Source organism: Elephantulus edwardii, unplaced genomic scaffold (assembly GCF_000299155.1).
Source record: "Elephantulus edwardii isolate Elephantulus edwardi_28Jun2011 unplaced genomic scaffold, EleEdw1.0 scaffold00009, whole genome shotgun sequence".
NCBI classification, from domain to species: domain Eukaryota; kingdom Metazoa; phylum Chordata; class Mammalia; order Macroscelidea; family Macroscelididae; genus Elephantulus; species Elephantulus edwardii.
Window position 1 is genome coordinate 27629867 of NW_006399759.1, and position 17325 is coordinate 27647191.

Consider the following 17325-nt stretch of genomic DNA (forward strand, 5'->3'; position numbering starts at 1 on the left):
CCAGAAGTCCAGGCTGGGTTTAGAAGGGGTCGTGGTACTAGCGATAGTGTAGCTGATGTTAGATGGATCTTAGCTGAAAGCAGGGAATACCAGAGAAATGTCTATCTATCTTGTTATAGCATAAAAAGATATTCCCATGCATTAGTATCACCATCAGTTCATTTTGTCAGAACAGTCTTATTCATAGAGGCAGATAAATGTTTGTCAAGATTCTACTTTTGTCTTAATACTTTGAATTTTATTACTGGAAGCATAAGAGGAACTCTGGTGGCATAATGTGTTATGTTGCTAACTAAAAAGTGAGTGTTTCAAATCCACCACAGCTGTGAGGAAGGGAAATGGACCGTGTCTGCTCATAGCCTCAGAACCCCAAGGTAGGGTCACTATGGATTGGATGACAGTGGATGTTTCTGTTAATAACAGATACTATCAGTTGTTTGCCTTGAAGTGATCTGCACACATTGTCCATCTTGGAAAAAAATATCTGCCAAACACCCAAATCTAAATAACAATATCTTAATCAGTCAATTTTTTACTAAAATAATAAACTAATATCCTCGGAGGGAAAAAAAGGGCAGTTCAAACTAAAAAAACACAAGTGATTGTTCCAAAGACAGCTATCACACATCAGTAACTATTCAAGGTAAATTTTCATACTTATTTCTCATTTCATCTCAGAATATTAAAAACATGTTCTTTTTATTATTAAATCATTTTTAATAAAGTTAAAATTAATGAGTACAATTAATAACTTTACTGCTGCATCAGAAACAGTCCTAAGTGAAACTGATTGTTGAAAGACACAAAACCTGTGATGAATACATTATCACTCCCACCGTTTAGTGCCGCTGCCAGCCCACAGTTTTATCTACCAAAGCAAGGCATCGTCAGTGCAAATTTTGTGTTGTGTTATCTTGTTGTGTTGTTATGTACCATCGAGTTGTCTGCGACCCATTGTGACCCTATGTACGGCAGCTCAGAACCCTGCCCTCTCCTGAGCCAGTCTCACTAACTCTGACACACAAACCCTGATTACCCTAATTACTGTATCAATTCATCCTGCACTGGCCCTCTGCTCTTGAGAGCATGATGTCCTTCTCCTAGGAATGGTCTCTCCTGGTCACATTCCCAAAGTATGTGAGACAGAGCTTCAAAATCCTAGCTTCCAATGACAAATAGCACCCTAGTATTTGTTGAGACATAATTTTATTCCTGAGAACACCTAAAAAGACTCTTAGAAACTTCTTGGAGTCTGCAACCCACTTTTGAGAAGCACTGTTTTATTAGACAGTGTTTGACATTCTGCCCACAGAGTTCAGCAAGAAAGGATTCTATGAAACCTTTAGGGTGCGGGTGGGGGTGGGGGTGAGTGGGTGGGGAGAAAAGTGCAACAATGAATGAATGGAATTCCAAAATCTCTGTAGATGTTCATTGACATTAATAATAATAATAATTAAAAAAATAATTTAAAAAAGGAATGACATCTATATTACTTTAAGATAACATGGGAGAAACTGGAAAAGATTGTGCTGAGTGAACTCAATCTCACAAGGACAAGTACTGCATAAGACCATTAGTGTCAAAATAGAATCATTACTAGTAAAATGTTTATGAAGGTGGCGGGGAGCTGAGGATGAATACAGAGAAAGTCTTCGGTTTGTAGAATTTGGCCAGTGAAGGGAGGGGCTGAAGGAAATGGGAAAGATCTAGCAGGGACCTAGAAATGTGGTATAATGGTGTACATAGAGCTATGGTGAGTAACTTAATGAAATACAATGTATGGGAATAATTGTATGAAACACAATTTGAATGAAAGAAAGTGGGAAAAACAATGTGTATGAATTTTGTATGCAAACCAATTAAAAAAAAAAACCATCTAAAAAAACAAGCAAAACCAAAACCAAAGCCCTTCTTAGGCTTCCATTCTGCGTTATGTCTAATCAAGTTCTTAGAAGACCAATAACGGTCTTATGCAGTATTTTTTTTTTTTGTGAGACTGAGTTAGTTCACTTAGCGCAATGCTTTCCAGTCCCTCCCAAGTTAGGTAGTCAGTTTCAGAATTATTGTTGATGCATGCTGCAGAGTATTCTGTAAACTTTTTAAAAATAAAATGTTTGTTTAAAAAAAACAAACCTTTAGGGCCTATTTGATATATGGCTTCTTTTGAAAATCTTGACAAAGGCTTTGAGAGAATTGGCCTTCTTTCCTGGACCTTGAGTTTATGCAGCAGTTAATGGATAATCATTTAGAAGAATATTTACCGTATTGTAGGCTTCTCATGAGCTGACCTCAGAAAATGTGTCTCCATGTCTGTCTTCAGTTTAAGCATGTAGTGTGTTCTCAGTAAGTGTTAGCGTGCCCTGGTGGTGTCGTCCATAGGGAGTTGCAAAGCCAATTCAACGGTGGCTCCTTCCTGGGCATTGAGTTGTTACAACCGAGTAAATAATTTATGATAGAATTAAAAGCATCCTCAGGCAATAGGTCTCACCAGGGATTAATAAAAATACTAATACACCCTATTAATTATATATCTAATATGTCAGGCTTTGTCTTGTTGAATTCTCAAGAGTTAAATGATCAACTTTCTGACCATTATATTGCCAGTACAAAATGTAGATAATTAGTAAATATTTGTGAAAGTAAATGAATACAGCCTAATATGGTAGATGCTGTTAGTGCATCTTACAGGTAAGTAAACTGGGACAAGGTAAATTGTATATAGGTTGCATAACAAGTAAGGAGCAAAGCTTAGAAAAGTTGCTATATTATAGTTAACCTTGTTTTCCTCCTCAAAATATAACCTTTAAACGTATCTATTTTTTAAAAAGCATTACTTAGCTTATTTTCTGCTTTTTGTTTAAATAGGTAATTTCTCTCTTGTCATATTTCCTCTTATTACTTGCACAATGCACTTAGCAGTAAAAGGTTTTGGTTTTTATTTTTTGAAATTTAATATATATATATATATATATACACACACACACACACACACAGAGTTTTAAGAAATAATGCAGAGAAATCCTTGTGCTTTTTAGCTTCCCCCAGTGCTAACATTTTCCACAAATGTATGTTTCTGCTGTTATGTGTCATCAGGTCGCCCATGACTCAAAGCTATCGTATGTACAAAATCTCTGATCCATACTCTATCCTGAGTCAGTCTCACTGTCTCCTACACACCTACCCGAGTCACTGAGTCAATCGTTCTCATCCGGGGTTTTCCTCTCCTGCACTGTCTCTCCACCCTTCTGAGCATGAGGTCCTTCTCTAAGGACCGGTCCCTCCTTGCCACGTGCCCAGAATATATGAGATGGAGATTAAAAATCCTTGCCTCCAAGGAGCAGCTTTATTTCATCCTCTCCAGGACAGACCTGTTTGTTCTCTTGGCAGTTCATATTATGTTCAACAGCATTCTCCAGCACTACAACTCAGAAATTTATAAAGGTAACATTTTTCTACAAATGTGGTAGAGCACACCAAAATATTGACATTGATACACGCCACTGATTTTATTTCATTTCCCAGTATCACCTTTAGGCATTCGTGTGTTTGTATCATCAGAGTAGGTTCTGGCAGAGTGTCCACCACCATGGTCAAAATACTAAACATTCCGATCACCATACCTACTTCCCTTTTCCATTCAGACTCATTTTCTTCCCACTCTGTCCCTAATCTCTGTCATTCACTAATTTGTCCTTTATTTCTAAAATGGTATCATTTCAAAATGTTACATCAATTATTGTTGCTCTGAGGTGCCGTCAAGTCAAGCCCACCTCATAGTGACCCTGTGGAAGACAGAGCAGACCCTTAAGCCGCCCTGCACCAGCCTCATGATCTCTGACATGTGCAGATAGAATGCCCATTGGCTCATAGATATATCTCATAGAAATGAAATCACATTTTTGTGATTAGCCTTTCTCATTCAGTGTGATTCCTTGGAGAGCCAGTTATTGTCTGCCTTGTCTATTACTTTTAATATTTGTTGAGTAGCTGTGATGGTTAAAGTTATCTGTCACCTTGGCTAGGCCTTGATTGTCTTTGGTTTGTCATCCTCCATTCTGAAATCTGAAATCAGTTGAAAGGAAGTTTCCATTGGGGATGTGGCTTTCTTTCCAGTATGTATGGTTTAATGATAACATGTTCCTTCTATCCGATGTTTGACCTTGCATTTGCCTCAAATTCTCTATCCTCCAGTTTCTGAGATGTGGGCTAGCACCTTGCTGCCTTACCTGTGGGTTTTAAAATCCCTGCAACTATGTGGGTCAGGAGAAGCTTCCAGTCTGTTACTGTCTTGTGGATTTGTAGCCCTGGTGACATGGGATTAATATGCTGGGCCGCAAATTTAAAGGTTCACAATTCAGATCTGTTTACGCCTCAGGGAGCTCTGGTGGCCTAGTGGCAAGAAGCTGCACTGCAATCCTAAAGGCACTTGGTTCAGCTGCTCTGTGGGGGAAGGATGAGTAGTCTCCTATGATTGATTAACTGCCTCCAAACACCCGCTGGAGGGTCAGCTGTGGGTCAGTTCTGATGGTACTCAACAACAAGTTACACATCAGACATCAGATGTAAAATGGATAGTCTCCTCCTGGAAAGATTTACAGTCTTAGACGCCTGATGAAGGAATTGAGAAAGATTACTTTTATATGGAAAATCACATTTTAACCTAGTAGAAGCATTTTCATCCACAGAGTTGTTGAAGATATTCATTTTAAGGATTGCCATGTGTAAAAGTAACATCATTCACTTACTGAGTGGGGGCGGGGGAGATGGGAAATGAGTGCTTTCTGTATTCGATAGAACCTTTTTTTCACATTAAAGAATGTTGTTTTATGTAGCTGAGTCAGAACTGAGTCATAGCTGATTCTTTACGGGGTTTTCAGAGGCTGCCAATTGTAAGGCAGGACGTTGCCTGAGAAACAGCCAGTAGAACACTTGTGGATTAAACTGATCGCTTTGGGTTGAAAGCACAACTCCTTTACAGAGATAGGCGTGAAGGTGTTCTTCTTTCTTTTTTGTTTAGAACAAAAAAATATGACAAATAGAGTTTAATAAAATCTTCTATTAATAATTAGAAAAATTTTGTAGACATCATGCAAAGTTAAGTCATGATACAAGAAATAAAATTAAACATGCACTTAGGGTCATTTAAGCTTTAAAATATCCATCTAATGTTCGTAGTGAAATATTCCAATTTTAAATAGAAGCATTAAATATTTTAATGTAACAAATGCTAAGGGCTAGTAAACTGCAGTTCTTTGGAAATCTACTTGTTTAAATGTTTTAGAACAATAATATTAAGAATATTCCTGTGACTTTATTGCTTTAAACTGCTTTGAACATAAATATTTTAAATAGGGTAGGACATAAAGTGTTGAAGGGGTTTTAAAAATGTTTGGCTTGGATTTTATGTTTCCTTGCCCATTGTAAAAATTCCTCGGGTAAGAATGTTTAATCAGAATAATGGGCTTGCACATGGCAGACACACTGAGGGGACCACAGCGTTGGGCAAGCTCTCTGCCCGTGGTTCATAGATCCGCAGTGAGTCTTAGTCAGCTCAGCAGCACCCAACAACAACAAATCAACATAATCAAATTTGAGTTCCTCTGTAAATCAATTCAGTAGACTTTGCTACCATTTCAAGTGTGCATTTCCACTTACAGATCGATGTAACCAACATTGAAAATGACGAGAGCCGCTACTCTCTCTTTATGGAGCTCCTCGGATGCAGTCACCATGAGACTGACTTTCAGCACTTGGTTTTACTTTTGCAAGCTTGGCCACCTATGAGAAGTGAATATGTGTAAGTATTAATAAAAAGCGAGATAAAAAAAAAAAGTGAGCTGCGTTAGCGCTCCTTTGTCTGAGCTTTTTTTCTAAAAATGTAGTACTTTCAGGATATAGTCAGTATTTGCTTGTTTTTTAAACACAGCATTGTCTGTTCACTCTCCTTCCTCCTCAACCTAAATATTTTATTCGCAGGGCTTAGATAATACTTGATAATTATCTTCTATTTATGATGTCAACAAAACAAGAATGTCTTCATATTTTCAACAGAAAAAAAAAGTGGACTACCTTTTAACATACAATACTAATGGGAAAATTTGTTTGGAATAACTGAATAGTTAACATATTTTGGGAATGCTAAAATGTTGTGTATAATTTACATGTGTTATCTATAATTCTCACAGCAAATCTACACGGGAAGGCAATGTTATCCTAGTATTACAGATAAGGGTATTGAAGCGTAGAAGTTAAGTAGCTTCAGGCATCACACAGCTAATAAGTGAAGGAGGCAGAATTCTAACCAACTTCTGTCTGCCTTCACGACCCATGTTGTTTCCTCCTTCCTTCATGCTGAGCTTGCAGCTGCCACTCATAGCTACATGGGGTTTTCACACCACTTTTGATGCTGTCAGCTACATAACTTACTGTATCCTTTGGACGAGGTAGCCAGATTTCCTCCAAGCACATATGCTGGCTATCGTGAACTCTTGCTTCGTGCTGGCAAAAAATGATGAGTGCCAGACCCTCTGTTCCAGATAGCCACTTGCTCCAGGACTGGTCTTGTTCTGCACTCGACAAGCTGACTCCTCCCTTGGGCAAGTGTGCTTCTCCACACCTCAGATGTTTGGAAGGATGCTGCCTGAAAACAAATTGTTCTGTGAGCAATTTAGCACTGCTAAAGAACATCTGAAAAAGACGCTTTAACACTGGGATGTGACAGGAATTGCTGAGACGAACTAAAGAAAGTAGTGTTTTGTTCACTTTTGTTTTTTAATAGTGTTTATAAGGGAGGGGGGAAGTCTTTTCTTAGATCTCTATTTTCTTTGGCATGAGTGACATGCTGACATTTACTTTTAGAAAGAACAGATTCATCCTTTCATTGTTTAGAACTCTGTATTATAGCTCCTCACGTCATAAAACGTAAGTTTTACTGTGACAGCATACAGTTCCCAGCACTCCTGGAATAGCTCCCTCAGGTGCTAGGGCTGCTAGTTAGAAGCAGGTCCCTGGACTTTCTGAACAGAAGTCTCAGTAGTGTAACCCAGGAATCTGTTTTAAAGAAACTTCTAAATGAAGATAATGTGAAACACCATTTAAAATCACTCCCTTTCTCATAGTAAAATATGTTCATGTCAGAGAAACAAAATTTAAAAAATAGATTATATGTAGGGGGGGGGAAATCTTAACTCTTCAGATTATTATTATTTTTATTCTCTTCTCTCTGTCACTGCCTTTGGGTTGGGACCAACTCATAGCTGACCATCCAAGTGGGTTTTCAGAGTCTGTAAATTGAACAATAGGAGACTGCCATCTTCCTTCTGGGGACCAGCTGGTGGATTTGACCACCTACTTTGGAATTAATAGGCAGTGCATTTAATTGCTAGTCAAAATTTCATGCATTTTTCTAATTTACTCAGCTCCTCTTATAATTCATTTATCCTCTACCTGAGACTATGAAGGCAAGGTGCAGATCTTCTTGTTCACAGTAATCCTACGAGTTATAGTCAACTAGATGACAGCTAACCAACAACAACAAAAGACCTTAAAGTTGTTTTGTCTTACAGCTTCCCAGCTCATATTGGTGCTCATGATAAGAGAATGTATGATGGGATTTTCTCAAAAGTACTTTTTAAACCATTTGTAACAAAAGAAGTCATATAGCATGTGATCAAGAACCAATGTGAATAAAGGAAGAAGTTACAGCGGCTCTAAAAAAAATGACAAAAAATAATTGATGGAATACTAAGTGACATACTTCAACAGGCATAGGCCTAGATGGGCTTGTTAGGCTATGCCAAGAAATCTGGAGGACAGCCGCCTGACTGACTGGAAGAGAGCCCTATTTATTCCTGTTCAAAACAATGGTGATCTAACAGAATGTGGAAAGTATCAAACAATATTTCTAATATCATATGCAAGCAAAATCTTGAACATTATTTAAAATCTACTATGGCAACAGAAAACTGCTAGAAATACCAGCTGGGTTTGAAGAGGCAGTGAGGAAATCATTGCTAATGTCAGATGGATCTTGGATAAAAGCAGAGAGTACTAGAGGAATATCTTATTTGTGTTTTATCAACTATACGAAGGCATTTGACATTGAGAAGAATGGGAATCTCAGAGCACTTCATTACATTCATACAGAACCTAAACCTAGACTAAGAAGCTGTAGTGTGAACAGAGCTATGGAACACTACATGGTGGAAAATCAGGAAAGGAGTGTGTTGGTCTTTCTCCATACCTCTTCAATCTTTATGCTGAACAAATAATTTCAGAGGCTGGACTTGAAGAATGTCACATCAGGATTGGAGGAAGACTCATCGATAGCCTGTATTATTCAGGTGACACAACTGTTCTTGCCAAAATTAATGAGAATTTGAAGCACTTTCTGCAAAAGATCAAGGACTGCAGTCTGCAATATGTATTGCATCTCAACATCAAGAAAACAAAAATCCCCACTGCCAGGCCAACAGGGGGGATCATGTTAGATGGAGAAAAAGATGAAGTTGTTAATGATTTCATCTTACTCAGATCCACAATCAACAACCATGGTAGCAGCAGTGAGGTAATCAAAAGACAAGTTGCATTGGGAAGAATCTGCTGTCAGGGACCTCTCCAGAGAGCTAAGGAGTAATGATACTAGTCTACAGACTGAGGTGTACCTGATCCAGGCCATGGTCTTCTCAGTTGTTTGCTGTGCATCTGAGAGCTAGACAGTGACTAAGGATGACAGAAGAAGAATTGATCCCTTTTAAGTTGTGGTGCTTAAGAAAAGTATCAAGCATATCATAAACTGCCAAGAGAATAAACAGATTTGTTCTAGACAGAGTGAAACCAAGTTGCTCCTTAGGGACCAGGACTTTGAAGCTCTATGTTACATACTTTGGACATGTTGTCAGGAGGGGCCAGTCCTTGGAGAAAAACATCATGCTTGGAAGAGTAGAGGGTCAGCGCAGGAGAGGAAGACCCTAGATGAGATGGATTGGCATAGTGAGTGGGGCAGTAAGGCAAATATGTCAGAGATGGTGACATTGGCTGAGGATAGGACAATATTCAGAGACAATATTCATAGGGTCACTCTGAGTCACAGTCAGCTCAGCAACACACAACAACAGGGAGCTCTGATGGTCTGTGGTAAGGAGTTGCACTGCAGAACAAAGGTGGGCAGTCAGCCTCATCATGTGTGATTTACAGCCTCTGAGAATGAGCTGGAGGTTCAGCTGTTTGTCGGTGCCAGCTTGATGACCCATAGCAACAACATTACTATTAGCTGATGAAAACAAATTTTTGTAATTTGTTATTTAAGCCATTTGCCCTCTGGTGATTTTTCTGATGGTAGACAGTGTTTCTCCTACAATGAGACAGACAGCTTATTACTTGGAAAACCCAGGAGAGAGGATGTCAGACTTTGAAGGAGCAAAGCTGACGGTTAGTCCTTGCGTACAAGAACATTCCCCAGTCAGCCAGACAGTTTGCAGAGAGCTCTGTACCTTGAAATAAGCAGTAGTTTTGTCCTTACAAATTATTATAATAAGCTGAGCTACAAAAACTTTGCGAAAGGTCAGTATTCTTAGTCCTGTTATCATGGAGCACTTGCAATTTTTCTTAGGGGCAAGGAATTGAAATGTTTTAGGTTTGCATTATCTGGAATCTAATGCTGTGTTAATGAGATGACAGACTCTTAATAAATAGCAAAAATTGTATAAAATCATTATTCTGTTCATGAAACCATGGAATGAATTTGTCTTTAACTTGTCTGTTGAATTGCAAATTGCAGTATTTTAATGAAACATGAGGTAGTGGCATTTAGAGAAGGAAAAGAAAAGGCATTCTTCTATACTTTCATGCTATGAAATAGAAAACCAATATGAATCAGGAAGAATGATCTCCCTGTTGCTTGTCATTTGCTTTCTCTGTGCTGTCCCCCAAGCTGACCTCTGAAATACACTACCTTTTTTGGTAATTTAGTCCTGTTCAGGCCCCATTATTATGCTAATAATGATCTGATCAGCAAGAGCCAATATTTATGCATTAAATAGTAAAAAGTGCCATCTGGTAAGAGTACTCTATCACAGTTACGTACATCATTCATTAAGTAAATAATCCTGCAAAGAAAATATTAGACCTCCTTTTCATAAATGAGAAAACTGAGGCTTAGAAAGGTTGAGTGTTTTCTCTGGAACTCTACAGCCAGGCTGAGATTGTTTAGGTAACTTTCGTGAATCATCAAAATAAAAATTAAGGGATCAGAAGTTAAGCCTAAGTCTCTCTAACTTCAAAGCTTATCTCTTTGAACTTCTTCCTGTTTTCCTCATGTTTCTTGGGCACTTGGTGATACCACAGCAAGTGGATCTTTTCCCCCTTTGGTTATCTTTTAAACAAGATAAACATGAAAGAAACCAGCTAGATTCTGATTGGAATTTGTCATAACCATTTTACTTCTAAAAATGAGATCTCTTTTATTTTCATTCATTGATATTACAACTTTTTCCCCACTTTAGAACCAGCATAAGCAACAACCCATGGGTAAAACTTGTTACAGTGATGTTAGCCAAATGTACAGCAGAGAACAAGGAAAGACTGGGAAATGAGGTCTTGAAAATCTGCCGGTCTTTATACAATACCCAACAGATGCTCCCTGCTGAGGTGAGTGGACGTTTCAAATGGTTTGCTGGAAGTATTCCTTTTCATATCAACACTCTTTATTGCAAGCTGTATTTAGAGACTACTGGAAAAACAAATCACTATTGATGAACGCTTATAGTATGTAAGAGTTGAAAAAGAATAATAATACTGATGCTTTGAGATCAATTTCTTTCTGTTAGAACTTTAAAGCAGTATTTTATTTTTTACAAGTCCCAGGTTATTACACAGTTTTCACTTCCTTCTGGATCCCTCAAGACGTAAAAGTATCTAGCTCTGCAGTTTATGTCCAAAATGATCATGTGTTATTTCTATCTGAACCATACCAATGGTTTATGTGGTAGTAAGCTTTAGTACTTCTACCTGCAGGTAAGTAATTATTATGATTTTTATGTACCTTGTTATTTTTTTTTTGTCACCATCATAATGAGATTGCGTAATTCCAGTACTTCAGAAGCTTTCAACCACCTCAGTCTTGACCTTTATTCTCTATTCATTCCCATTTGTTGGTGATAACAGGGATAATTGTTCGATATATATACTGAGTGGTAAAAAGCTGTAGTGCAATCCCAAGGCATGTGGTTCAAATCCATCAGCAGCTCCACAGGAAAAGATGGGCAGTCTCCTCACATGCAGTGTACTGCCTCTAAAAAACTCACTGGAGGGTCAGCTATAAGTCATTTCTGACTCAACAGTACACAGAAACTCCTCACTTACTGAATATTCCATTATTCCGCTTACCGCATATCTTCTAATTCAGTATTTTGCATTTGTAACAACAATTAAAAAGCTGACTGCACATTAATGATACGTACCTAGCAGTAATAAACACTGAGATGGTAGGCAAATGTGAACTTCACTGTGTTGGTTAAGATTTTATGTCAGCCTCACTGTGTCATAATTCACAGTGAGTAGGCAGATATGTAATGTTATCTTTGGTCAGATATGCAGTTATGTAATTTGGCAGTGATTCAATGTTGTGGTCATGCTTTATTTGTGACGTGATGTGGTTATACTCCATTTTAACATAGCACTGAGTCTTTGGAACCTAATCATGTCAGGAGGTGTGTATGTATATATACATATACACACACACACACATACACATACACACACACACGTATACACACAGACATATACATAATATATATCTCGACTCAGCAACCCTATGAGCGAAAGGCTTGAAGCCCTCTGCAACTATCGACATTTATCAAAGTTCATAGTTTCTGGAGACGTGTTGTTTAGGAAGTGGATGCCACTCCTGCTTCATATATAAATGCATATACATACATATATAATATATATATATAAATGCATATACATATATATGCATATACATATATGTGTGTGTGTGTGTGTATATATATAAAAAACACTATATATGTATATATATATAAAACACTATATATGTATATATATGCACACATACATAGAGAGAGCCTGCTGGCTATGTATCTCTAGCATTTGGTTTTAATGTACCAGCAGCACCCTTAGAGAAAGATGGGAAGTCTCCTGTCTTTAAGATTTACAGCCTTGGCAAACCTGACAGAGAAGCTGATGACAGTAGTGAGCGATACATAAAAGACACTCTGGTGGAGTATTGCATAGTATTGCGCTGCTAATCAAAAGGTCGGAACTTCAAATCTCTCAGTCACTCCATGAGAGAAAGATGAGTTACAGTTTTGGAAACCCAAAGTCATTATTGCTGTGAGTCAGAACCAACTGAGCAACAATTGGTACATATATATAAATATATATATATATAACCAACAAAGTTGATTCAAAATCGTAATCACCCTGTAGTACTAAGTAGAACTACCTCACAGAGTTTCTAAGACTGTAAATCTTAATGGAAGTATATTGCCAACTGTCTCCCATGGAGCCCCTGGTGAGTTTCAACTACTCTTTTGTTTGCAGCCAAAAGCTTACCATTTCACCAGCAGGGTTCCTTCTATAATTTATATAGTTTCATGACTCTAAAATAGCACACATTGGTTATGACACAGTTCTGTAAATTCTACCTCAGCAGTATATTCTTTGAGTACTTTATTCTAAACATTTGGATAATGACACTAAATTGATTAATTGGTTTTAAGTTTCTACTTCATGTAAGATACACTTGAAAATAAAATTATAAAAAGTATTTTTTGAATCCTAATTGTAACCACTCAAGGTGAATATTGTCATTCCAAAAGCACGCTTAATAAAGTGTTTTAGACGTGAGAGACTAGTGAAGTGGTTTTTGGTTGAATTTTAAATTATTTCATCCATTTGAAAAACAAGAAGAGGTTCAAAAGGCAAGGGTCTTGTTTCAGATCCCTTAGGTAAAAATAATAGATCTGACCCTCAAACCAGATTTTTGTGGTTGAGTAACTAAAAATAAAATTATTTTAGAGGAGGCATTCTTGCTGTCAGAATGTTGAATGACTCTTTTCTAAGTTTTATTATATTTTCTATAATACTGCCTTTAAGAATAGTCTATGGCAGGGATGCCCACTGTTACCACTTCTATTCAGTATTGTGTTGAAAGTGTTTGCTAGGGCAATACAACAAGAGAAGGAAATAAAAGGCATCCAGATTGGCAAAGAGATGGTTAAACTGTCACTATATGCAGATAATGTGATAGTGTACACAGAAAGCACATAGGCCAGTTTAGTAGAGTGGCAAGATACAAGATCAGTATCCAAAAATCAGTGGGATTCCTCTACAGTAACAAAGAGAATCAGGGAAGGAAACCAAGAAGCAATACCATTAACAATAGCCAACAACAAATTGAGGTACTTGTGAGTGAACCTAACTAAGAAAACTGCAGGGCATTTCTGTAAGACACAATGAAAGGACTAAAGAAACTGGAGAGCATTGTGCTTAGTGAACTAACTCAGTACCACAGGACAAATACTGTATAAAACCATTATTATAGAATGAGTACTGGGATCCAAGGTGGGGAGGGTGGAAATAGAAGAATGAGGAATGGTGCAGGTAGAGTGTTAATCATAGAGTTGCACAATTCAATGGGTGGGTGCGGTAAAGGAAATGGGAAGGATCTTTTTTGTGAAAAACAATGTATTCAAACTTTGTAAACAAATCAGAATAAAATTGAAAATAAAAAAAGAGCTGCACAAGACCATCCAGGTAGTAGCCGAGCTGCGAGGGACCATGGGCAACGTGTTTAGCTTCGCTGCAGTCATGGGCGCTCTGGAGGTGATGCAGACCACTCGGCTGGAACAAAAGTGGGTGACCCTGAGGTAGCAGCATACAGAGGGCGCCATATTGTACGAGAAGAAGCCCAAGCCATTTCTCAAGAGCCTCAATGAGGGCAAAGAAGGCCCACTGCTGAAGAACACCACATTTCCTCATGTTCTGCCGCTCATCACACTGTTGGAGTGTGACTCAGCCCCAGCAGAGGGATCTGAGCCCTGGGGCAGCACAGAGCACAACGAGGAGGTGGTGCTGGCCTATCTGGAGGCCGCCTGCACAGTGGTGCATCATAGAGGCCTGTAACCACACCAACACTGAGATCAGTCTGCAGGGATTTCAAGCCAGACCAGAGCTCCTGGAGGTGTTCAGCACTGAATTCCAAATGCGGCTCCTCTGGGGCAGCCAGGGTGCCAGCAGCAGCCAGGCCCAACACTATGAGAAATTCAGCAAGGTCTTCTCTGCACTGTCTCACAAATTGGAGCCTGCTGTCCACTCCAGTGAGCTGTGACCTCCAGCGACCTTCTCCCTCTGCAGCTGCAGGCAGAACCTGGGGCGGAGAAGGGCACTGACTTTCACAGCAGTCACCTGGACACTGTGACCAGCCTGAGAATGCTCTGGGTTCAACTCTAGGACATTTCTTGCTCTTCCAGTGCCCTGCATGGACACTGGATTCTGCTGTCTCATCTACAAGCTCACCGCATCTCCCTTCAGGAAGAACCAGACCCCCTGCTTCTCCCCTTACTGCCAGGTTGCCAGTCTTTGAGCTACAGGAGGCTCCTCACGCCTCCTCACATCTCTCCAGGCGTCTGCTTCCTCATCCCCTGCACCACCACCAAGGCCTCCATCTTGCTGTAAATAGCTTTCTGTTCTATAAATAATGTACAGAAGTCATGTATTTCTTTCATATAATAAAACTTTTATGACTCTTAAAAAAAATTAAAAAGACTTAAAAAAATGGGAAAATATTCCCTGTTCATAGATAGAAAGACTCAATATTATGAAAATGACAATCCTACCAAAAGCAATCTACATGTTCAACACCATCCCAATACAGATACCAACTTTATTTTTCACGTTTCTTGGGAGAGACAAGAGACCCAAAATAAGCAAAACACTCTGAGAAGCAAAAGTGAAGTGGGAGGCATAACACTCCCTGACCTCAAAACCTACTACGTAGCAGTAGTAAGCAAAACAGCATGGTACTGGTACAGTGAGTGGCACTGAGAGCATGGGAGCAGACTGAGAACCCAGAAATGGACCCACTTATCTGTGGTCAACTGATATTCAACAAGGAAGTAAAATCTTTCAGATGGGGAAATAACAACTTCTTCAACAAATGGCGTTTGCAAAACTAGACTGCTACCTGCAGAAAGCTGAAACAGTATCCATGTCTCACACTATGCACAAAAATCAACTCAAGGTGGATCAGAGACTAGGAATAAAGACCCAAACCACAAAATTCTTAAGATACAAACTGAAATCAAGCTTAAAAGGCCTACTCTACAGTGTAAAGAGACTGCCAGATACAGCCAAAAACATACAATCTGAAAAAGGATAAAATTGATGAATGGAACCTTCTAAAGATTAAATCCCTGTGTGCATCGAAAATTTTTTCCAACAAGGAGAGAAGAAAGCCTACTGACCAGAAACAAATATTTGGCAGTACCATCTCAGCCATTCATAACAAAAGTTTGCAAAATACTCCTGCTTCTCCACAAGAAAAAGACTGATAACCCAATTACAAAATGGGCAAAAGACCTGGAAAGAATTTTCACAGAGGAAGATATCCAAATGGCCAACAGACACATGAGGAAATGCTCAAAATCACTGGCAATTGGAGAGATGCAAATCAAATCCACAGCAAGATACCATCTCATTCCAGTATCAGTGGCAAAGTTTCATAGGACAACAAGTAGTAAATGTTGGAGAGGATGTGGGGAGATAGGAACACTTATACATTGTTGGTTGGATTGTACAATGGTACAACCACTCTGGAAGGCAGTTTGGTATTTCCTCAAAAAGCTGACCATAGAAATTCCTTATGACCCAGCTATTCTACTGCTTGGAATTATACCCAAAGGAAATGAGAACTGAGGCATAAATGGAAATTTGTACACCAGTGCTCAAAGCACTGTTATCCACCATCACAAGAACATGGCAACAGCCTAGATGTCCAGCCACAATCTAATGGAATTATGACGGAATACTGTGCTGCATGCCAGAGCAATGATTTTGTAAATTATTACCTAACTTGGGAGGGACTGAAGAGCATTATGCTGAGTGAACTAACCACAAGGACAAATACTGTATAAAACCATTATTGTAGAATGACTATGATGATCCAAGTGAGGGGAGGGTGAAAACAGAGGGGTAAAGAAGGGGGAGTAGTTAATCGTAGGTTCACACAATATGATGGTGGAGGGGTGTGTGAAGGAAATAGAAATATCTGGTGTGAAATACAATGCATTAGAACTTCATGAATAAGCAGTGTTGGGGTTTTTTAAAAAATTATTTTATTATTCTGTGTGTGTGTACCGTCAATTCAGACCTGACTGGTACAGGAGGAGATTGCACCTCCTTCTCCAGCAGAGCATCTGGTGGATTCAAACCGCGTGCCTCTGGGATTGCAGTGCAGCTTCTTGCCAGTAGGCCACCAGAGCTCCCTTAAACAAGTATTTTTTTAAAAAAGAGGAGTCTATGGAATCTATAGTCTTTATTATCAGTGCAGTAGATGTAAAGTTGTTAATAATTGTTTATTGCTATTGTTACTGACTATGGCAAACCCATGCCACGTATGCTAGCTACATAGAACTGCTCCACCGAGTTTTCATGATTATGACGTTGTGAAAAATAGATCACCAGACTTGTCTTCCAAGGCACTTCTGAATAGGTTCAAACCTTCACCCTTTTGGCTAATAGTCAAGTACTTAATTGTTCCACCCAAGGACTCTATCACTGTTTAGAGAAGTTTTCTTAAAAATAATCTTCCTTGGCTTAATTTTACTGTAATTACCTCTAAGGCAAGAAATTTAAGTCAGCAGATAATATGGCCACTGCTTTCTTGCTCCTCCTGTCATAGCATTGCCAGGTCATCAAGTTTCAGCAATAGTTATGCATATTATCTAACAATAGATAACAGATGCCTAAATGTTTGTAGTAATATTACCTCTTATCAGTATCACATTTAAAGTATAAGAAAATTTTCTAAGGCATAGAAAAAAAAGTATATTTTCCTTTTTATTAATTGTTGTTATTGTTGTGTACCGTCAAGGCAGATCTGACCTAAAGCTGACACTCTGGTGGGTTTTCAAGGGACAGTTAATTGCATGAGAGAAGGTTGCCCATTCTTCTCCCATAGAATAGCTAGTGGATTCAAATCACATGCCTTGGGGATTACAATGCAGCTTCTTGCCATTGTTGTTGTTGTTGTTATGTGCCGTCGAGTCGTTTCCGACTCATAGCGACCCTATGCACAACAGCCCT

At 38.8% G+C, this 17325-nt stretch overlaps 1 protein-coding gene across 1 annotated transcript in view; it reads left to right on the top strand.

Moving 5' to 3' along the window:
* NBAS (neuroblastoma amplified sequence) overlaps positions 1–17325 on the top strand; it is a 611780-nt gene that overhangs the window by 557074 nt on the left and 37381 nt on the right. The window contains exons 49-50 of the mRNA XM_006880668.1: positions 5658–5797; positions 10509–10647. Coding sequence (XP_006880730.1) covers positions 5658–5797; positions 10509–10647 — 279 coding nt within the window. The remainder of the gene's footprint in view (positions 1–5657; positions 5798–10508; positions 10648–17325) is intronic.